Source organism: Xenia sp. Carnegie-2017, unplaced genomic scaffold (genome assembly GCF_021976095.1).
Source record: "Xenia sp. Carnegie-2017 unplaced genomic scaffold, XeniaSp_v1 HiC_scaffold_22, whole genome shotgun sequence".
Taxonomy (NCBI): domain Eukaryota; kingdom Metazoa; phylum Cnidaria; class Anthozoa; order Malacalcyonacea; family Xeniidae; genus Xenia; species Xenia sp. Carnegie-2017.
Window position 1 is genome coordinate 8,106,818 of NW_025813485.1, and position 24,366 is coordinate 8,131,183.

Here is a 24,366-nt window from a genome sequence, read left to right on the forward strand (position 1 = left end):
AAACGTGCAGCTGCGAGCATGCGCAGATCATGGCATGCTCACATCTGAGACGGCGATCGTATGAAATTATTCTCGCTCGTCTCGTAGTGATGTAAAAAGATGGCGGAATCGTCTAGCGGTGGGAATTCCAGCGGCGTACGTTTTGGCCACTACAAGTTCGATAAAACGATCGGGAAAGGGAATTTTGCTATCGTAAAACTTGCCAAGAATATCTACACCAATAGTGAGGTTAGTTATATGCCCACAGCGGCCTTACAGTTCGCAAATACGTATTGATAGTAGGACGATTCGAGTTCCCTTTGTCAGCATATTATCGTTTGTTTATTGCTACATCCGAAGGTTTTGATTCATTCTATGGTTGTTCTATGTTGGATAGTGCTTGCTGAATATTTTTATGCAATTTGGTGTAACAAAAGCGCTTAGGATTGGCGATAAATTTTCACGTATGTCTCAACTGCAGGGAAAGAAGCATACGCTTCTGTCGGATGGTTTGCTAACGTTAGTCAGTTGTTTTGAAACTAAATAGTCTTGTGATTTCAGGTGGCCGTAAAGATTATCGACAAGACCAGGCTGGACAAGGAGAACTTACAAAAAGTGTATCGGGAAATTCAAGTTATGAAAATGCTCGATCATCCGCACATTATCAAGCTCTATCAGGTACAAACCGATAAACATTTTGAGTGACATCGCTGCCGGCTGTTTAGTTTCGTGATAATCAAACTTCTGCCCTTACGCGTCAGCTTTTACGCATTTTTCTTGGAGATATGGCCTATTTATCATATTGTAATGTGCACATACGTTTGTAATCGCTGACCTGTGCGAAAGATTCAAATCAAAGCTCATATACGTGCGAATTTCGAACCTCACAAATCAACAACATATGGCGTGCGGAACTTGCATGCCTGCCTCTTCAACTTGCGTAAATGTGTTTGAGACCACGTATGATTGGATGCAAATCTTACTGCGTACAGAGGGTTACAGCTTTTGTAAATAAGAAGAACCGCAAAACATGTAAAGCTTTTTACGAGAAACTCGTATATAATGCGCGTTGTCAGTCGGAGGATTTAAATGCAGAGTATTGCCATTGTATTTTTGGCCCTCGTCCATTGAACCGTTTGACGTTAATCGAATATGCGAATAATTAAGCTTTATTTATACGCGTGCTGCCTGCCCTGTGTACATGTGGGTTTTTTGACGATTTTACCGTCGACGAATGCCCTATATGATGTGATAAATATGGCGGCTATCTGTATTTATACGCCATTGAACACTCCTGGTCTATATTCGACATGCGTTTTCATTGGCATCTGTTACCCTTTCCTGCCAAAACTTTAATATGTACACAACAGTATTTTCCAATATGTACACAATATTTTTTGTACATTGATAATTCAAACGCAAGCAAAGCATTGTACGTGACATTTTGTATAACAAAATTATTGAATAGAAACAGAACATTTCATCATGTTGTATGTACTTATGTATGACCAACTAAGACTTTAGCTGTCATATTCAAATCATGTCCTCGATCATATGTCAGTTTTGTTGATCTTTGGATGATAAGTTGTCTTTACCGCTCAGGGTGAATAGCCATCTTGGCAGTTGAAAACTGTCAAAACCTAGCTTTGTGACGAATCGTCTGTCTTTATCCCTCAAACTTTCTAATGTGATTTTAAAAAGCTAGGGAATTAAACATTAGAATGCTCAGTAAATGATTGTAGAACTATCCATATGTTGTCTTCATAATGTGTTGGATAGTGTCTACCGTTTGCTGACGTGAAACCTGTGCGTAAGCTCCTTCACAGAATGTTTCACCAACACGCTAAATCTCGAAACACTTCATCGCGAGTGTTTGTTGCTAATAGATTTGAAGGCTTTAATCGTTTTGTTGTGTATTCAAATATCTCACACGACCGAAGAAACAGGAAATCGTCGGCGAAATATTTTGCCTTCGGCAAGCTCAATGATAAACTGGAAAATCTTCCCAATACACGAATCAAACGAAATCGAAATGTACTTGCAATTTTTCATTTCGGAATGAAATATGAATCTCGAAAATGTTGTTTCGTAAACCTTAAGTGACAGTTATTCGTTTTTGACCATTTGGTAAAAAATATGCCGAACTGTGAAGTCTTGCCAGCATTTTCAATTTGCCAATGTTTCAATTCAGTGTTTTCACATTTCTCCCGTGACTTAAACCAAAATCACTTGAAATAGCATGACGATTTGGGGTATAGAACCAATTTTCTGAGAATTATCGATTGCCATGGGAGCCAATGTAACAAAAGTTTTTGCTCGCGTTTTTCATTCCTATGAGAAAATAGGATAGGTAAACAAGAACCTTGATATAAAAGCGTTCGTGATTGTCAAAGTTATAGCTTGGACCAGTTTGTGTCTCTAATTGTAATTGCACACTCTTCGCAATGGTTCAACTGAACTCGTGCGTAATAACTAAAATACAGCTGCCTTTTTGTTGGCTAATGCACTGAAATATCGCTGCATCATTTCTTTAGCATTTCTGTAGCGAATTATACAACCGTGCCGGTCGTCACAAAATCTTCATGCTCGCGCTGTATTTTTGGGCACTTGACCTCCGGTTGATCCACTTTTCTATGGACTTATGAAACGACATTTGTTTATCATGCAGTTTTTCTCAATTAAATAACGAGTTTGAAATGTGCGTTAAATCATGCGACAGTCATCTGTCTTTTAATTACATTATCGTTGGAATCACGAGTTTGTATTATTAGCATCAGCCTCTTGCGTCGATCATCGAGAGTTTTTTAAGACAAAAAAAATTGTTATTGCCAATGCGCGTTTACAGGACCTGTCGATGCTGGTGTGATCTCGGTGCCAGTTTGCGCGTCTGCAGTTTTATATCTGTATGCATCCAGGGCTCAAGGCCGTTCAAAACATATTTATAAGTCAGTGCGATGCCAATGGACGGAAGAGTGCTTAATTTGATCATGGGAACGTTTATCGTGCAATAAACTATGACTGTAGTATAATTCATTGTGTTTCCAACTGTCTAACATACATTAATTAATGTAGAATCATCTATACATACAAAAAATCTAGCATTATGCACAACGGAACTCTAATTGCAACAAAAAATATATAATTATTCCATGTTACCCACTGGCCATACGTTTGATAAGATTACCTCCCTGGTAGACAACCTAACTGTTTGTGTTTTTTTTTTCATTGCGAACCGCATGCTTTAAATGAGTTTTAGACTTTACGCTTGTGCCCCGCTGTGATTCGCTCATGCCAATTTTTATCATCTGAATAAAAGGCTTGCCTGTAGTTCTTATATGAAATAATTGAGGAAAATGCGGATTGATGGCCGTCGCATAATTGAGGCAGCTACTATGTAACTGCAGACGAATGCTAGCTGTGCTGCCATTACGCGCTATTCACATGCCGTGACATATTCGCACTTAACAATTTTTATCTACACGGACGAAATGGCGCAAAATGACACATGAACATGTATTTCCGAAGTGATTCGATGCTATTTTTGGACACGTCCTCCCTCCCCCCCCCCTCCGCTCACAAACACACGCGCGCGCGTAGTTTTTTGAAGCGTCCGCATGCCAAAAATGATCGCTTCATAGCTAAATTAGATTTTTATTTTTAGCATGTCTATGCGTATGTTTTGCGGTAGCTAAAAGCTTATCTTAATAGTGGAATATTAAAAATACGAGCATCGTCGAACGTAAAATAAACGAGTTGAGGTAGCTGGCTACATTTTCAAGTTTTGACATATCAGATTTGTCAGTATTCTTTTAGATTTCAAATTTTTTCTGTTTGAAGCCTGTTTCATGCAAAGTAGTACCTCGACCATCATATTTGAAAAATGCTATATAGTCAGAAAAAAGTCTGATTAGAGGGGGGTGGGGGAGGTGGAAACGCGGCATTGTCATTTTGAACATTTTCTTACTTAAAAAATGGACAACATACAGATGATATTAAAAGGCTTTCGCGTGTTTCTTCTTTTACGCTTGTAACCTGGAAATTATGAGTGCATTAAAAAGACATTTTACATTATAGCTAGAGATCGTCGAATCTTATATAACAAATGTTCAATGTATTTCACTGTATCTTGGATAAAAGAAAGCGATATTTTGTCTAACTTCAAATAAATACAGTTAGAGCCTGCTATTTCCTGCGAAAAAACGATAGCTGCTTAACCTTTTTGATCCAAGCTTTTTATTGGCTGCCATTCTTGAATTCGCCGTTAATCTTTACATGCGAATGGGCTTAATCTATTTGTTGAGTGGGTTCTTGTGTGGAGGGGATTGGAACCGAGCAGCGGGAGTTGTTTTTAGTTTTAGTTTTGCTCGTATGTTAAAAGTTCCACTTCCTATCATTAAGCTTCATCTATTTAGGTAACAACAACCCAAATTTGTGGCTCTATTAATATGGTCGTGTGCTCTACAACCCCCATAAATGCACTCATGTCACATATTCATTCGCCATCTTATATTCGCATGCTTGTGCTCTCAAATCTCCATTTTATGATTGCTTTTTTCCTCAAAAGGTAATGGAGACGGAGAAAATGCTTTATTTGGTAACGGAGTACGCTAACAGCGGAGAGATATTTGGTAGGTAACCAAGCAAGACGATTCTCACAAATTATTTCATAGCAGTGTATCTATAGTGGATCCGTATCAAATAGAATTGAAACCTTAATGCATTTTAGCGACGAAAATTGTTTCGAAAATTGCCCACGTGAACTTGCCTTGAAAGAGGGCGAAGTTCCCAATGGGGAAGTTGCGGATCTAGGGTAGGTCAAAATAACTCACAAAGACTCACTTTAAATTCAAAATACTCTTTCGTCTAAAAACGCTGTTTGTAATAAATTTATAAAGAATTATTAAGCCTCAAATTCTTCCAATCGGACTAGCACTTAAGGGATATATAGGTTTGTCCATGTATTCTGAATTACCCGGGCTACACTTCTACTACCAAGGGGAGCTGTATTCCTAGGGACCCTCCATCCCCTGGGCAAAATTTCCAGGATATTTCACCAATGATTGCAAGAATTGCGATCGTCAGCATCATTAATGCAAGAATAAAGTTTAAGGATAAATTCGCGTAGTTTAAAAATTGGCAAATTGGATGAAATACAGAAAAATGTAAAGCTTTTTCGTTCTTAAAATATACGACAATGAAACTGCAACAGGGAAAGTTTATCTTTGAAGTTTTTTGTCACACGTTGAAAGCAATATCTAAACAATATCAAATGCTGTGAAGTTTTCACAAAACTGTACTCGAAGTAGACCAATACTGTGGCTATTCAGGATATTACCCAAACAAATTCAATCGTTAACCATTTGTACTTGATAATACATTCCAGCAAATACAAGTCTAGAAAACATAATTCTCTTGTAGCTATGTAATGTGCTAAATTCTCTCGTCGTGCTTTACCACTTGGTAGCTCGGTTTCCAATTGTTCGCGATTTATATGACTTTCTTACATGGATTATATGCCTGATAAGCTAAATACATTAAAAAATTGTTCACCGCGATGAACTACATATCAAGACTTGAATATTACTGAACGCACTTTGTGTTTGAAATGCTTCGTAATAGAAGAACCTTGTAGAAATGGAGTATTGGAAACTGCAGAGAGACAAAATTTTCGTCATAGACGAATGTCATTCACATGAAGCAAACGTAGTGTTGTTTCATTTCTTGAAGAAAAGTTCATTTTATAAATTTGTTTTTTATGTGGCTTTGTGTTTAGATCATCTTGTAACGAACGGCAGGATGCCCGAAAAAGATGCGAGGAAGAAATTCAGTCAAATAGTCTCGGCCATTGAGTATTGCCACAAGAGACATGTTGTCCATCGAGATCTCAAGGTTTGTCTCAATCCACAATTGCTTTTAAGATAGCAAGTTCACGTCTTTCTATTGTAAACCGAAATATTAAAGTAATAATATTGTTATCGAGAGTTCTGCTTGTGGGTTTTTTACCCAATGAATTTTAAAGCAACCTTTTTGTATTCTTGGTTTGACAAATTGAGGCAGTTGTAGGCACTCATAATGCAAAATTGCAGACTTTGTGAAAGATTATTTGTTGTTTTAGCAGTGATAAGACAAGTCTGTTTGACTACTGTATTCCCAACCTTGAGTCCTTGACCAGGTTAATTGTGTACAGTATTTCAGTATTATATTTATTGAGAGTAAAATCCTGTTCCTTGTCGTTTAGATGGTTTTGGTCTTAGCTTAATATCTACATGTGCGTATCACCGAAAGTTTCCTTGAGTGTTCTGTTGCGTTGTCTTAAATGAGCTGGGCTTTCTTCATGCTATAAAAGTTGAAGAATTGTTTAAGCTGATTGTTAATGGCGTATTGATTATTGATAAAAACAAAACACGAATTTGATTTTTGAGAAGTGTCCGTAACTGTCGACGAAGATTACTTTACTTCTCTTTTGTGATTGAGTTACTCGTGTTACTTTCATTGAACTAAAATACACGGAACGCTATCTGAAGCAAATAATTGAAGCCAAATCTTACATCCAGACACGCGAGATTACACCCAGACACGCGTGTGTAGTGTTTCGAGATTCTCTCGCGGGGTGAAAATTGATTGACTGACTATACACGCGTGTCTGGGTGTAAGATTGGGTTTCAAAAAGTTATCAGACTTTTCCATTACAGGTAGCGTTCCATGTTTTTTAGTTCAATGGTTAGTTTTAACTTTAGCCATTTCCATAGTGACATGGGCTTAAATAGAACGATAATTTGGTGGTGGTGGTGGGGGGTGGGTTATTTATTGATTTAGTTGTTCCCTACTGATTTCTTTTCTTTTTAAGGAAGTCAGTGGAGCACAACTGAACGTATGAATTACCCCCCCCCTCCCTCATTTAACGTTCTAGTTACGAGCCTACATTTTGAAAATGATGCACCAGCGGTACAGCAAAATTAGTACAACCAAAATAATTGATAAATTTAATACGTAATGTATATAACCAATGTTGTTATACAATTTAATAATTCCCATGAGTTGGTTGGCAGCTGTTATTATCTGAACGCAATTATGATGTGTTTTAGGCGGAGAATCTCCTGTTGGATGAGCGCATGAACATAAAGATAGCAGGTAGGTTGTTATGAGTCCAGCGAATTTTGGTATAACGCAGCCTGTGAAATTTCACCAAAACGATTTCTCTTTGTATTTTTCGAATTTATATGTCTCTGTCGAATTTTACAGATTTTGGTTTCAGTAATTTCTTCGAGAAAGGAAAGAAATTGCGCACGTGGTGTGGAAGTCCACCATACGCTGCTCCAGAGCTATTCGAAGGAAAAGAATATCTTGGACCTGAGGTTGATATTTGGGTAAGTAGCTGCGTATTTACGCTAAGCAATCGTGAACGTCATCATTTTCCGTTGACTATCTCTCCTAACGACTTTTATTCAAGAATAACTGACTATAGTGATATAGCTGTCACAAAAATTAGAAGCACTTCAAATCTGCCTTACGTAAATCATCTCGCGCAGAAGTTAATTTATTAATTATACACATGACTCATAATAATATAATGATAAAACAAGTAACATTTCCAAACAATTTTATTACGCGAAATCACTCCTTTATTTTTCCAATGCTTGAATATATTAAACTCTTGTTATAAATTTTTTTGCGTGTTTCCGTACGTCCTCATTCAACCTTTTTTGACTGAAGGCTGATTTCCATTCAGTGCTAATTGCCGCGCGATCAACTATTTCCGATCACTTTCCTTTCAATTGTTAGCTCTCGACGGGAACAGTTTCACACTGCTGCACGCAACTCAAATCAACTCATTTTTTTAATCAACTCTTTATATAAGAGCATGAAAAATAGTTCTTAAATGAGGGATTTTTCGTTTTTGGTTATTGTGCATTGATCGACATTGGCACTTCCTCAACTATCTTGACCCTAAACTTTTAACCATGCTAACTATCATGTCGAGAGATAAATAGTTCAAATTAACACTTGACAGCCTATAGGCTGAATTGCGTACCAAAATTAATTGCAGATACGATAATTTCTATTTTACAAAATTTAAAAATGTTAAAAACTACATTACAACGTAGCTATGTTTGACACTTTAGAGTTTGGGGGTCGTTCTTTATGTGCTCGTGTGCGGTGCTCTTCCGTTCGATGGCAGTACCTTGCAGAGCCTGAGGTCTCGTGTTCTGGCTGGAAAATTTAGAATTCCTTTCTTCATGTCCACTGGTAAGATTTCACAGTCTTTATTACAATATGGGAAGAATTTTTTTTTGAGTAGCTAATGACTTACTGTACGTAGCTAAATGTCAAACCTGGGCGCACGCTACATTTTTGACAATTTTTTGAGACAAAGAGATTTGTTTTTCATTTATGGGTTATTAAAGTGCGCCTCCTTACAGCAAAAGTTTCTAAATGCAATGTTCAATTAGGTTGTGATTTCCAACATTTCCAACATTTTAAAGTTGGCAAAAACGTCTTTTTGCTCGACCTTGTGCGTTGTCCGAAAAGTGTGAACGACTTACTTTTATGACGTCATGCAAGGGACTCCTTGATACGAGATATATATATATATATGTTAGCCGGGAGGGCACATTGTATATGCACTTTGTATATATATATATATATATATATATATATATATATATATATATATATATAGTACGGATAATATTCCTGGATAAAAGAGCGCTCAATATTCTATATATTAGAAGAGCGTAAGATAAAATGATAAAATGTAAAGATAAAATGTTTAGTGCATACCGTCATGTAACTTAACACCTTTTAGTCGATGTATATAGTCAGCAAATAAAATATTATCTGTCAGTTGCCTGAAGATCGCCCTACGGCGTGAAACTCCGAGTAGCGACAGCAAACAATTGTCCATTTTATTTTAGTTCATATATATATATATATATATATATATATATATATATATATATATATATATATGTTTGAAAATTTGTAATCCAGGCATTCAATACATAAAGATAAAAGTTTCCGGATTTTAAGTGATTTTTATTGAGCTTTCGACTTGTTGATGTAGGCTCGAAGCAACGAGTCGAAAGCTCAATAAAAATCACTTAAAATCCGGAGAAACTTTTATCTTTTATGTATATATATATATACATACTACCTTAGATGACGTCAGAATTTTGCTTTACCCACACTTCATGCAACGACGGACAAGGTCCTTTTAAAAGCAACTTTCGACCGCCCATAACAAGCGGACGAATTGACCAAATTAAAATTTTTCACCAATAGCTACGTTATACATTTCACGTAGTTTTGCTTTGGCAAATAAAAGTTTTTACTGATAGGCGCACTTTAAGATGCACACTAAAGAGTCCTGTATTCTTGCCCAATCAGCATTACGGATTGATCGACCATATCGTTGGAAAATAGAGCTGTAGCTACTTCAAAAAATGCGGCTTTTCTCATAGGTAATGAAGCTCGTTTCGTTAATTACAACTAAATAAAATAACAAATTGACGTAGCGACAATGACAACAAATTTCCTCTGACAATTGTCGCACTCGTACCCGTAATCTTTTCTAAAGCTCCCTAATGTCAGCAACTGAGAAAGCAAAGGGCTGTTAAGATTTGGCTTGCAGTCGAAATTGCGAATGTTCAGTGTGAAAAAGATATTTTTTTGTAAAATAACTAGTGAAATTTAAAGTTATTTTTATTTTAACTTAACACCCGGATAATGGATTTAAAGGTTACCTCTGGACCTCGAACAAATTCATCGAACGGTTAGTGCATTTTTACCCGTTGGATAGTGCTATCCAAGCTTGATACAACGCAATTTTTAGCTTGGATGAAATTTATCCATTGGATAGCGACCATCTTATCCGCCTTTGATACAACCGGCGTCATATCTTGTAGAAAACCACCTCGTTTAATTTAACATTTAATTTTACTCAATTTGAACAGCAATAAAATATGCACTTACCAAACAATCAATCAAGAACTGTATAAACTTTGAATTATTTCTCAGTTCAGTTTAGAAACTAGACACTATAAAAATGCCAGAGCTTTGTCTGCCGAAAAATTATTCATCAGTTTTTGTTTCTTGTTACGGACTTTTGAAACGTAAAGATTTCGACACGTTTCCGAAGTAAAATATAACTGTAGGAGAAATAAAGTTTAGGACCTTTGAAAAAAGTGATCGCGTCCTCTTAACAGAGGCGACTGCTCTATTAAGGTCATGTAGATAGTATTTGTTTTTTGGAATTTTGGGTTCGTGTCACATGACCGCCAAGTGTTTATGAAACGAAAATTTTGCGTTCTGAGTTATACTCTCATTGAACAGATATTCTAAAACGACGATGGACTTTCTATAGCATTTAATGCATATTACTCTTCATTCTTGCGTTATCGAGCGTCACTTTGCATAATGGACTAGAAATATTCGGTATATTTACTGATACGTCACTTCAACAGGGCAGAGCTCCCTTTTTTTTACGTGTTAGAAATATAAAATGTTGCCTGCTTGTATCAACCTAAAGCTGTCAGGAAACTGAAGAATATTTTAAACATTGCGCTGACTCATCGTGCATGATGACGTCACAAATTGGGTGAAGTGGAAATAAAAAAAAATTCAGTATCCCAAGTATGAAAAGGGAACATGCATAAACTGTTTTAGAAAGTACACTGTCATTTCAAAAGTTCTGGTCAATGCAAACATAGTTTAACTAGCAAAATTTTCGCTCCTTAGGCACTTTAGCACAGGATAACCGCTTAGCACGGTGCCGCTTAGTATAGGTTCGACTGTGTTTTCTTTTATTTCTTAAAAAAATTGCAAACGATTAAAAAATATTGTTCTTGTTATTATACTTGCGCTTACATGACGTGAAACGTGAAACATTTTTTCAAACTATTGCAAACACGTTTTTAAACGACTATGTTTTGATCTACTTCATGTGTCGTTTGGCTATTTCTGAAGAAAATTCATGAGGGAAAACCGTAAGATTTTATAACTTTGATATGAAGAAACTTTTCATCATTTGCCACTAAGGAATATGCCGTAAGGAATTGCTAACGAAGTGAACGTTAGTGACAGGTTTGAGAATGTTTTTAATGTTATGTCGACGCTGTTTCTGTTGAAAGAACATTTAAAGGGCATACGACTCGCAAATTTTACTGCTTGAATTATATTTTGAATTATATTTTCATTCTTTTATTATGAAAAGTATTTTTTGAAATAGTTTACGCATATCTCTTTTCATTCTCAAGATATTGTAATGTTTGTAATGTCCGCTTTACGCAACGTTTTACGTCATTTTGCTTAATGAGTCGCTATACAAAGTTTTAAACATAATATAAAATATAATATAAATAGCACAATTTTGGAGTCATGTGCCATTTTAAAGCGTTTCGTTGACGGGCCATCTAAAAGAGAACATGGTTCAAATCAGTTAATGAAATGTTATTACCCACAATTGGTCAAAAAGACAAAACGGTACTTACTCATGCCTGCTATAAAAATTGAGGATCTATATTACTTATATCTAATGGCTAAGATTTTTCATTCAGAATCTAGTAATCATTCTGGATGAATTTTGATATCGTTACTCGCGAACCATACAGGTGTATAATTATGCTTTCTATGAAACATAGCAACATTTTTCCTGCCTAGTCTTAGTAATTTTACTTCTTTGGCTGCTTGTAAAGCACACATTTCCCCAACGAATTCACATCTGTCAATATCCGTTATTGTGTAGAGTGTGAAACCTTGATCAGGCACATGCTAGTTCTTGAGCCCGCTAAACGCTACACAGTCAGCCAGGTGAAACAGCACAAATGGATGACAGCGGACTGCGACGAGGGCTATATGGACTGTCAACCGTTGTCACCAGCAGGGAACGGCACACCGAGTCTAAATCAACAAGTCATCGATAAAATGTGTGAAATGGGACTTTCAGACGAACAAACTATCAGACAGGTATATTTTAAACTTGTTATTTGATGGTGACCATTCAGCCATCAATTGGTGTAAAAATTTTTTGTAGGCTGTCCTAAACATGAATTACGACAGTTTGTCCGGCATTTACTATTTGCTTGTGGAGCGATGGAAAAAGGCTCATAACAAACAAGCTGTTTTTCAGTCGATTACTCTACCAAGCACTCCAATGGAAGCCCATGGTCGATCTTTGGAAAGTGATGTGATAATTGTAGGTGGCTCTTCACCGAGTCATGATTCAAGTGCTCGAGAAAGCCCCATTCCGGTGGTTCAGGTAACACCTGTTTCTCCAACAATAAATAGGTCTGATGATGATGCGAATATAAAAAGTCGACTTCAGAACGAAGAAGATGTTGACGAAGTGTCGTCGCACGAGTTTTGTTCGGATGTCAAGCGATACTTGGAAAGAAGGCGGCACACCATTGTTTCATGTGGAATACCGGAGCAATACTCTACTATGGACGCTCGTGTTCCATTGATTTCTCATCATAATACAATGTGCTTACCCGAAAAACGTCTTCCTGCTCATTCCATCTTTCAAATGCAAGCTTTTCAAGACAGGAGAGCGTCTGATGGCGCTTCCAGCCTAGCAGCTGGTATTGCACAGTTTCATGCTTTGCGGGAACGCAAAATGCTTGCATCTCAGAATGAAAACACAAGTAGAGAGAACTTATTAGGTAGCTCTGGCTTTCAAGCTTCGGTTTCCTCCAGTCCACCAAGCCCTCAAGCAAATGATGAGCACGAAAGTGGCTCAGATCAAGAACCCGATCAGGAGGATGTTGAAAGATATTTGCGATTGCGTGGTCACAAAAGGCATACACTATCTGGAGCCAATGAGATTCCACCTGACATTCAGAGTCGACTTTGTCAAGTGCCGATGAGGATTCCGCGGCGTGTCCGCACCCCTAGTCGCGAGCGCGTTAACCGCGATAGTGGTTATCCTTGTGCACCTGGTATGAGTAGATACAGTGCACGTCGTGCTTCTGATGGTGCTGCATCGCTTCTTGCTTTCACGCAGCATTTGGATCGCAAGTGTAGGAAAGGCAGTTTGAAAGAAATCCACGCTGAACATCAGAAGCTGCAGCAACGGTTTAAAAACAATGGCCAGCTTGATACCCTAAAGTTGCATCAGCGTCATCATTTTCACCATCAACAGCAACAACAACAGCAACTGTCGCCGACTGTTCCTACAAGATCTCAACATCCCTTGCTGCCGATGCCATTTCGTAGACTCCAGGATCCTAGAGGTCGAAGGTTTTCCGACGGCCCCGAAAATCTTGCTGCGACCCTTGCTGAGTTTAATAATCAATTGTCTTTATCGCAACAAAAAAAGCAATTGCAAAACATCGAAAGTCAGCACCCTCTAACATTCTCCGGTCAGTCTCCAACAAGTCCAAGCTCAATGCCAACCGATGTTAACATGGATGAAGATATACAAGAGCAAAATGAAATGTGTTCTGGCTCCGAAAACCTCGAACAGTCTTGTGAGGAACAGAAGCCTCTTGATGATGTGATTCGTCCTTTACCAATACCAATTCCAAGTCACGGCGAAAGTTATAGTCCGCAGACGTCTCCTCATGAATTTCAAAGTATGATGCACAATGGTCCTCATGAGCAATTGCAACAAGGGATGCAGCGTCTACAACTTGATTCAATGGCAGGTCATTTGAGCCCTGGGAATATTACGTACGGAACGATTTCCAGCGACGCCTATCAAACATTTCCCGGTCAAGCATCACCGGAGGGATTTTCATCCTCTTACCTTGGGTCACTGCAGGAAAGCGAACAATTTTATAAAAAAGAACCCGTGGCAGTAGAAGCTCGCAACGAATGTTTGCAGTTCAACGCGCACTCAAGTCCTTTTCGAGCTGAAAATCATGGCGATACGTCGCCCCAACATTTGCCTGGTAGTGAATCTTTCTCTTCGGCATCTGTCAACCAGCAATTTCTTGGTAATCAGAATCAAGTAAAAATAGAAGAGGACCCTTTAGATCCTTGTTTTATTCTCAATACTGCCAGTCTTCATAAAGATATTGGCAGTCCTGGAAATAGGCCGTCAACCGCAGACCACGCACGTTTAGGACAACATAGACGCCATCATACAACGCCAAGTGACGAACCATCTAGCGATTTACTGCGACAGGTGCAGACAAGTGGCATATACAATAGAATGCCATTTAATAATAACTTGGTGAGCTCAGTTTCATCGAAAGAGAATAGTTCTGGAAAAGGCAGAATGCCATTTTCTCCTAGCTTCTATTCTCTTCCTATGGCGAAGCTTGACAAGTATAATGGCTTGACTAGTCCGACAGCTGCGGACCGCATGACGTTAGCTTTCAGCATGAACATGATATCGCGCAAGTCTTTGAAAAGTATACTGGATGAGGTTCGGAACACTTTGGAGAATCGTTCCTCCTCTCTGTTTTACAACGAATCTGATTTGCTCTTCACTCTTCAACATGGCGAGGTTCAAATGCAGATTGAAGTATGTCAGTCTCCCGAGTTGGCCGTGAATGGCTTGCGATTGCGACGTCTGGGTGGGGATACGTGGGAATATCGACGATTATGTAGTGAGTTATTATCTGGAATGGACTTGTAATGACTAGATTTTGCTTTGAATTAATGTTCCATCCCATTCCACCAAGACGTGTCAGAACAAAAAATTCAAAGGAACATTATGGCAAATAATTGAATCCGCATTACGATGTACTTTTGCGTTGTCTCCGTGCAGTTGTAACTGTCGTTGACGCATCCATAGAAAAGGCAGGAGTACACTCACCAATGAATAATTTACGTTTGGTTCAGAGCAACGACATGTTTCGTTTTCCCCTGAGTTTTTAACGAGAGATACAACACCGTGGTGAAAAGGTCTTGTACAGCTATCAAATAGTTAAGTATTATAGAATATTCCAAGGAATTCACACCTGATTGGCTTGTTATCATGCTCCTTGTTGAAAATATACTGGAAAAACGTTCACCGACGATCGTTTTATGTATGTGGCAATAGGGACAATAAGTATGCAGCTTGAGAGCTGGCCAATCGGGTGTAAATTTCGTTGTCCACCGGTTGGCAACATACATAATTTATGTAAGAATAAGAAAGTAAATATATTTCGGTATGCATTCCTTAGAATTCTGAATTGTATATAGACGCGAAATTGTTAGAATTGTCATTCAGGATAACTAGTGCATATCAAAAGAAAGATATATATCAAATAAATAGGAAAGATAAAAGAGATTTTGAAAAGTCTTAGTAAATGCATAGGAATACTATCAATAATTTAGTTTCTGATCAATGCTGCAGATTGAATGGTTGCCATCAAACGTTTTGCCCACGCGAAACTCGTAATATTCGCGAAGGCAGCTTTTGGATATTTTAATAGGTTTGATACACTGTTTGTTGAATTTGGGCTAAAAGAAACGTCAACTGATTGATTATTAGTTAACATTTAAAATGGTAGCTACGCGTGAATGTTGATCATTCACCGTCAACTGAAGCAATGATCTTTGCTGCATTGTTGCCTGTTTTGGCACTTTTCGCAGCATTTCAACTTATTTTAATGAAATATTTCGCTATAACTGTGAAGTTCTAGAAAAACCTGATTTCGTTTGACGAAGATTACCTTGCATGGGTTAATATGATGTATTTTTTGGACATGAGGATCGTTCATACTAAGCGTTGATGTAAAACTTAATTGAATTAATATCGTTCGGGACCAACAGCTGGCTTCTACGCTGTTTAACTTAATGCCTTATTTCATTCTTCGTACAAAGTGTGCATGAGCATTTTAGATAATTCATCCAAATCAAGTTTACTGCTTTTTCAACACAAACCGAACTTTCATTTTGACATAAACCAAGGCGTGAATCTGTAGAATGTCGCACTTTATCATTTTATTGTGTGCTTTCATGTAAGTCAGCCGTGTTAGTTGTTCTAACATTAAATAGATCAAGAAATCCAAGTTTTCAACGTATGGGTCCATCTTGTCGGCTCACGAAAATACATCGTAGATAATTTCGCAGAAAGTTGAATTAGAATCTCTGCTGATTAGCGTTCTTTTGTTAACATTTAGCAAGTCGTAGTCAATTATTGTCGTACTCCTTTGTAGTCAATCCTGATTGTGATTTTAGGCCCGTTTCAAACGTCGCGTTTTACATGAGCCGAACACTTTTTGTGTTAATTGCACTCAGCTCGTGTCAAATGCGACGTTTGAAACGGGCCTTATGGTTAGGGTATCTTCGATTGTTCATACAAATATCTACAGTGTATGTGCAGTACATGAATTACATGATTGCTTTTAGCGACATATGAATGACTTTGTGTTACGTTGACTAAAGAATAATTCGAATTTTTTCAGTAAACGGTTTGTAACGATATGTTGGTAACCCATTGTTGAGTTTTTGTAACGAAAGGGCTCGAGACTTATGATATATAATGCTTTTGTGGGTTGTACAAAAGGAGAGCGACATGTCTTGGTATTTTGTTTTGTTTTTAAATATCATCAATTTTTTCTCAATATTATCTTTCTTTTTGTCTCCGTAAAGTTGACAATTGATCGCTCGATCTATAGAGATCCCTAATGATTTTGCCTTAGTGTGAACAAAACCTCCAAGGTTTTTCAGATGTACCGTGCGATCTGAATTGGTGACACGCATTGCATGTATTGGTTGTATTATACGTCGAGGATATTGTTGTTTCATCGCGTATTGCTCATGAATAAATTTTCTCTGATACATTTGTTTAGTAATAACCATTCAAACATGCGTTGTGTTGCCCCAATTGTCATCTCGAGAGAGCTCGTCAGCTACGCTTAGCCATTGCGATTGCTAATTTATTCTTTTTGGCGCCATGTTAGCTCGGTGAAAGTTGGCGAAAAATTGAATTAAAAGTGTGTTCATTTTTAAGCCGTAAAATTAGAAAATATTGGCGTCGTGCTTTGTTTAATTTAAACGAATTAGTGTCAAAGAAATATGTGTAATAAAATGGTGCGAAAATATACTTTGAGCATCTTCACCTGTCACCACTATCTTTACAAAGTGAGTTGTATATTCAGCTCCCGTAAACTGCAATCCAGACAATTACGGGTGGGTTGAGCGCATTGAGTTCTAATGTATTACCTGGAGGGGGTAAGGAGCTGGAATCGAGTATCAAACAGTGAATTTTAATTATACTGAAATGATAACTTTGGGATGGGGTGAAGCCGTGTTTTGTAGGTAATGCCAGTACTTTGTAACCTTGTTTTTGCAAAAAACACAATTTTTATATCGCTGAATTTCACCCCTTCATGTTTGTTTAATACCTTCAATATTTAGCTATGACTGTAGTGGAGGCATTAAACTTTTTACTCGAGTAATTATAAAGAACAAACGTGGTTCAGTTTCTGAAATATTACCTGACTTAAAAAATTTGGCAAAATTTTTTTCTTTTTCTGAGTTATAAGAAGTTCTACACATACCTGCCTGTTTAAACTACTAAAATATTGTAGCTCCCGGCTAAATGTACAAACTATCAAAGTTTCCAAAAGTTTTATTGGTCATAAAGAGAAAATGCATTTTTTACGAATGTCACAAAAACACAAACATTGCAAGTATATATACGCTCAGTGTCATGATGAAAAGTAAAGATGTAAAGATTCTCGCAAAAAAAACATAAAAGCTTTTTTCTTGACTTAATGTATAAACACAAATAACATATTTCATGGAAAAAATACGTGATCCGATTTTAGGATTATACATAATGCGGTCAAACGTTCACTGATATAATATTTTATTAAACAAGCTTTCGGCTGTCTGTCTACAGCCTTCGACCAAATGTAAAAGAAAATAAATGGCATCATATTCTTTAATTATTACTTTATTACCTTTTACTTTTTAATATATTACTTTTTTATTCATTGTATCATATTACTTTATTGCCGCTTCTTTATTTATGTATTTATAGTGTCATACCCCATCCCATTTATTTCTTTTATAAGTCGTCGAAGGCTGTAGACAGACAGCCAAAAGCTTGTTTAATAAAATATTATGTCAGTGAAAGTTTGACCGCATTAACATATTTCATGTATGCAATGCCCTCTTTTTTTGTGTTGTGTGTAAAAAGCCAAACAAAGAGGAAAAGACATCGCATATCACGAATAAGCTTATATGCGTAATATTTGTGAGAGCAAAAATAAAATAAACACTGGAGAAAATATTTATCTTCTATTGAAGAGAATCAACGTAAAAAGACATCAATGATGCACGTAAAAAATATATTTATAAAATAGGTGTGCACAACACTAAAAATATTCAAATAAAATGTTTCATCTATTTTTTAGCATTTTCCGTCTTGTAATAGATGTCGGATCAAAGTCGATTCTTGCCGATAATGTTTTACACGAAGATAACTATATATAAGCTAAACATGGTACAATGCAGAAAATTGCCAAAAAAACTACAATGAATAAAATTATAAAACGTTATTCCCTTGCCATAAGTCAAAACAAATGTCGGTCACCAAGAATTTTTTTTGGGAGTTGACAAATTTTAGACGTTTGTTGGCTTCATCCAATCACAGGCATTGTTAACGGAGTAATCATTCCAGTTTATTTATAATTCGGTGGTATCAAAAATGGAGGCCAACTGGATATTTTGGGTGGAAAATTTTCACTTTGGAAATTGTTTTTATGATTCACTCTCCCCTGATTTCAAATTCATTCAATCTGTGTAAAATACAATGCAAATACAACAAAGCAAACACAATAATATGGCAAAAGAGAATAAAGTTTTCTATTAAAATAATTGCTTTTGAATTCTCTTTTAGTAAGCCACACAATTCAATTGATGAAATAAAAAAATAAATATGGATTATAGTAATTGTTTATTGCATTTTGTCTGGTATTACTATCAATTCATCCTAACAGGATTGTGCTAAAGCAGTAGTACTGAGTGCATTTGAGCAAAATATCGTGAATTTGGCGAGTGACAAAAGAATTATAATCTATTTAATGTTAACACTTTTTTGGATTAAAATAATCCTAATCTAATATTATTGCTATGAGTACAACGGCAGACATCATTAAAATGCCCTCGTCTTCCACATCTATAATATTTAATCTCTGAAAAATATTTTAGCAGCAGAGGGTCAGTGAAGAATTGTGCGCCGTATCACATCACCGAGGAAATTGTTGGCGTCGCTTTCGGTTCCAACAATACTCTCTTTCTCACTCTTTGCTTACGATAATTTTCAGAAAAATGCTCTTAACAAATCCTACTCCACTTTTGGGGGGTAAAATAAATCTCCAGTGGAAAATTTTTTCTTGATATTCGTCATTCACATCTTGAAAAGAGTGGGTTCTTTCGCTTCCTTTGGAAAGCTAAATTTTTTCAATGAATCATCAAAAGTTGAAAAAAAAACACATTTAAATCAAAGATATATGAATGATGAAATTGAATGAGGAAGTTAATTAAAATGAAAAAAGTTTTTAAGGAAATGAAGAGAAAAAAGTGTCTGCGTAAAGCGAATTCGTTGAATTGAAAAGCACATTCATAAAATTTTATTCTATCTTTCTTACCTGTGCATTGAGAACTTTTTAGTTGTTGTACTAATTTGGCATCCAGGTACAGCACAATATAATGCCATTTTTAAAGAAAATTTTGAAATAGAAGAGTTACTTTATACGGCAAAAAACATTAAATTTAACAATTTTCCGGGGGGTGAAAAACATATTATTACAAGAGCCAGCGTCTCCCTGCAGCTGACATTTTCACCAAAAAATTGCCATAAATGGTATGAGACCGAGCCAGCAGAAAACAATCAATATGGCGGATTAGTCCTTGCAATGGTCCATTGCTTGTAGTCAATGTTAGTAGTACATTGGATTTGAAAATTTTCTTTCTATGAGAATTTTTTCTGTTCTTTGAATCGTGCCATTTGAAGAAAATCGAAAACCATGCCTTTGGACCTGTTTCAAGGGCTAGTGCGAGGTGCCAGTCGCAAAGTAATGACTGGTAAAAGAGGAAACAAGAATTTCTACAAAGGTATAGCATACGTAATGTAAATAATTGTCATCAATGTCGATTGTGGTTAGTTCTCTGCAAAGCAAACTTCTGAAATAAATTTAGAGCATAGAACGAATGTGACATTTTACAGAGCTTTAATTAATAATGATTCATTTTTATCTATACGTGATAACATAACGTTGATAACAATAGTCAATAAACAATTGCTTTTAATAGAGCTTTCTGCACTTCATGAGTTATAGCCCTAGTCTCTTCGCAACGTGCTGGCTCGTTGCTCGTCCTGAGATTTGAGCGCTGACATAGTGGCGAATTCAGTATTGTATTAAAATATAAGTTTAAATAACTCATACTTTGTTCTATTTCAAAGTACTAAGTACCTACTTTTAATGAATGCAATCAAAGTACTGTCAGTTAATAATTGAGGTGCTATCAATCATTTTCTTCTTAATGCTAATTCCTCAATGTGTGAAGATTACTGAGTGTTTTTCTTCAAATTATTGAGATCAGGAACCTCAATAACAATATAATTTAGAAATTTGAGTATTTCTCAATCAATACCCTGAATTATAAATTTAGGCAGAAAATTATATATGGTTTTGATCAATGTCTAAATGTTGATTTAATGTATTTAGCTTACTAAGAATTACACATAATTTTAATATGTTTTAATTAGGATAAATCACTGATGAGCATGACACAAATAATGAAAAGAACAAGCATAACAAACATGAATGTTGAAAAAATGCATTCCAGTGTCAAGAGATCATTCAGTTTTACTCACTGCAAAAAACTCTTTTCATTGACACATTAGTCCTAATAATTTCAAGAAATGTTCAATGTTCGGCACAACTTATTGTACTTGTGACAACATTAATAAATGTTAATAGATAGCCATTTTTACAGTACCAAATTGCAAGAGGTGTTATAAGAGGTTTATCAATATAGCATGCCAAGATATTATTTTTATTATAAATTTGGCAAAGTGCTTCTTCATTATATGCTTTCATATTGCATAAAATGACTGCCCACATAATCTGTGAAAAAATTGACTCAACTCACTCGAGACCCATTAAAGTGAATGTTCACTTGGAAGGCTAGATAGCCTACCATTAAGTAAACATATATGTATTATTGGTTTTGACCTGTTCAAGAAGGAAGCCAAATTTTCCTCCAGAATGTATAGTAGTACATGTTAGCTTACTTTTGTTTGGGTCATACAGTAGCGGATCCAGGGTTGGTCAGAATACTTTGCTGAAAATATTTTCCATTTTAAGATCTTTGGAGCGAATCCCATTGCGATTATTTTAGTCTGAAGCCGTCTTTTGAAATTTTTAACCAACAGCGTTGTTAAGAAAGTCTTTTGAATTCAAAATGAGCTTCTAGAATATATTTTGACCCGGAAAAATTGGAACTAGCTGAATTGCTGGCTTCCTATTCCAGGCAGGGGAGGTAGCTTTCGCTTTCTTTTTCAGTTCAATGCTTGAGACATACTTTATGGTAGAAAAAAAATGGAAAAGTGTAAAAACCTTCACGAACAATTTAAAAATAATTTTGAAAACAGCGCGTGCGCACAAAATAGAGTATGGTATAAGTGGAAAATGGCTTTAATGGTACCTTACGTCAGTCAATGAGCTGTTCGAAGTGCAACGTCTCCTTCATCTTTGTGTAGTAGAAGTATATTATCTCATGTTTTTGTTGACATTATCGATAGAATGGAAAATGTAATCTTATTTGACATTTCACTCTAAATCATTGAGATAGAAAATTGAGTGTTGCACTGATCTGATAAAGCTCGTCATTCTTCATTCTTTTTTCTTTGTAGGACGCGGTGTTAAGCCAACAGGATTTCACACTAAGAAGGGTGAGTTTATTGTACGTACGGTCACGGTTGTAAATAATGCGGAAGAGACTGAAGTGTATATGAATGAGTGGCTTACCGCTAGTTAAGTAGAGTTAGTTTAAGAACTAATGCCCCTCCGACTGTTGGCGACGGTTGGAGATGGCTTCATTGGCCTCAACGTACTGGCCCAAGTGTTAGGAAACATTTATTTTATCGAGTACATGTGAACGCTGAGAGGTTAATGTGGAAGATATAAGATTAAAAAACTCAACTGATTGAATTCGTTCCCTGCAAATGTTCATTTTATATAAACATATTCCAACAATAACCTAGAACCCAATCTACATGACAAAATTCTATTGTTGCGAGCGATGCAGGCAGCCATCTTGAAGGGTGGCATTTGCAATATTTAGGATTAAAAACTGCTTCTTCAGCGTTGTATACATGCAGCCTCAGTTGCGGTGTTCAGAGTCTAGATTTGGTTTTTTAAGTGTGTGATAGGATTTGTTTTTCAAACTTTCCTTTAGCTCATTTTTGTCGGACTTTTTGACACCCGTCAAGATAGCGTCCTTGCTTTGCGTTAACAATGTAGTTAGAAATCTAGGGGATTTAGTGTAAATCATTGTGGACCACATATTTGATGATTTCTAGGTCACTACGTCATCGTTCCAAAGAAAGTTCCCGAGTTTGTAGTTCCTGATCTCACAGATTTTGAGGTAAGTGTCGACTAAACATGAGACAAAGAACGTGACATGTTTCCGATTTTATTGGAAATCAATTTTTTTTATTCGATCTGGGAAGAGAATTTGCGTTTATAACTTAGTTTCACGCTAGGTTGTTTCCGTTGCTGTTTACGCTTAAACGCATTAAATATTCAGCCAAAAAGTTTCACCCATGCAATGTTATAAATTTAAAAACTGATCTCAATAATAGCTATCACGATCTACATAAAACATCACAACTTTCTTTATGGTACGTATATTAACAGTGCTCAGAGTAAGAATCCCCACCAAGAAATTTATTCTATTCTATATGACCACTCACTTTGATGGCTAGCAAATTTTAGATGCAAGCTACTAAACACTACAAAGTAAATGGTTTGAAACACTACAAAGTTAATATATCTGTTATTTGAATACGTAAATTAGCTTGTTACGTAAGTTAATACAATACTGTCTCTTTCGTAATTTTGTAAACAGTTGCAAAACAAGTTCTGTATGTTTTTCGTACGCCCTTCTTGATAACCAGCTTCGGTTGTTTGGGTCAGTATGTTTAAGTAAAGTTTTCATCATCATCATTATCAAAGAAATATTTCTGTTGCTGTGATAATGTCCAGGACAGGAAGTTCGTGTAATCGTACCTTTCTGTACTCATTTCGTTTGTTTCCCTTGTTGAAATAAACTATAATTACCAAAATAACCCACGCTTAATACATTTTTTTTATTTGTTCACATTTAGCTTAAACCATATGTGTCCTATCAATCGCCTAAGGTTGTCTGTCAACCCCTGACTGAAAACACGTTAATGGAGCAAATTACGCAGAATCTTCAGACTATTCGATTCAAGGAAACGCCATGATTTCCAAATGCATCATGTTCTTTCAAGAACTGTCACCAATATTTATGTATATATATTTTACTGCTTTGATCTTAACATAAAGATGTCCGAAAGATATGCAATTGGAAGTTTTTGGCATGAAAGAAAAACATTTGGTGACATTTGCGATGGATTCTAACGTTTTGTTTTTGGCAATCATCGAAGTCGGTCATAGACTGATGTCGCCAGTTAAGCATGGCCTGGCAGGACTAGTCGTCAAAGTCGCTTCTGTCCCCTGGAACGCAAACCTACGTATGTATGGGACACAGCTCTACGCAGACTACTGAAAGTACTCAATCGAGACTATTCAAATGACTAGGGTCTATACTACGCGTCGGCCCAAAATGAAATGATGAATGATCGCCCTGTAAGCGTTAATTGTTGGAAACTTCGCTTTACAAATCTGCGTGTGTTTATATGCGTAAGCTCTCAGTATTTTTTTCATGTCCAAAAGCATTTTAAGTCATTCGTCATTTCTTCTTTATTGTAGTTTATTTCTCGTAATTTTAAAATGTCAAACAAAAAGTTTTTTTTCATTATCATCTTCAACAATGATCTACTGCAAATACCCTTTTTTGACTTTTTGTTTTTCTAGGCAATCGAAACAGTCATGTTTTGACGTGTTTTTTGTTTGTTTAGTTTTTCTCGACGTGACTTGCATTCGGAATATATCACATCCCAGTGATAAGAAAATTTCTTTTTCTTTTGAAAAATTAGTCGATCACATTATTTGTAGGAAAATGTGATTGTTTATGTACTAAAGCAGGTCAAAAGCTAATCGCTTAAATCGCAATTAATGTTACTATGTTGAGCAGATTTTACCTCGTCTTTGCCCTTCTTTACCGCGTGTGAAAGCAGGCGGTCATCTCACCGTGTGTGTGCGAATTCACATGTTTGTATGACGTATGCTGATTATGTTGATTGATTCATTTGTATTGTTAGCCGAGTACGACAAACAATTAATGTAT

The 24,366-nt window shown here is 36.4% G+C and overlaps 2 protein-coding genes across 3 annotated transcripts; both read left to right on the top strand.

The window, feature by feature from the left end:
- The first annotated feature begins 79 nt into the window (after window positions 1–79).
- Window positions 80–16,960, top strand: LOC124446171 (serine/threonine-protein kinase SIK3-like). 2 transcript variants are annotated; one of them, XM_046996997.1, is made up of 9 exons: window positions 80–228; window positions 541–657; window positions 4,544–4,607; window positions 5,753–5,868; window positions 7,065–7,110; window positions 7,222–7,346; window positions 8,103–8,226; window positions 11,723–11,943; window positions 12,011–16,960. In XM_046996997.1, the coding sequence occupies exons 1-9, from the start codon at window positions 100–102 to the stop codon at window positions 14,558–14,560; spliced, it is 3,492 nt and encodes a 1,163-aa protein (XP_046852953.1). In that variant the 5' UTR covers window positions 80–99; the 3' UTR covers window positions 14,561–16,960. The 2 variants fall into 2 exon arrangements, with proteins under 2 accessions (XP_046852953.1, XP_046852954.1); XM_046996998.1 differs by lacking the exons at window positions 80–228; window positions 541–657; window positions 4,544–4,607 and adding an exon at window positions 4,735–4,789.
- A 2,769-nt stretch (window positions 16,961–19,729) lies between these two features.
- On the top strand, window positions 19,730–23,966 carry LOC124445427 (39S ribosomal protein L41, mitochondrial-like). Its single transcript, XM_046996149.1, has 4 exons — window positions 19,730–19,980; window positions 21,785–21,823; window positions 22,454–22,518; window positions 23,261–23,966. The coding sequence occupies exons 1-4, from the start codon at window positions 19,893–19,895 to the stop codon at window positions 23,378–23,380; spliced, it is 312 nt and encodes a 103-aa protein (XP_046852105.1). The 5' UTR covers window positions 19,730–19,892; the 3' UTR covers window positions 23,381–23,966.
- Window positions 23,967–24,366: the final 400 nt, after the last annotated feature.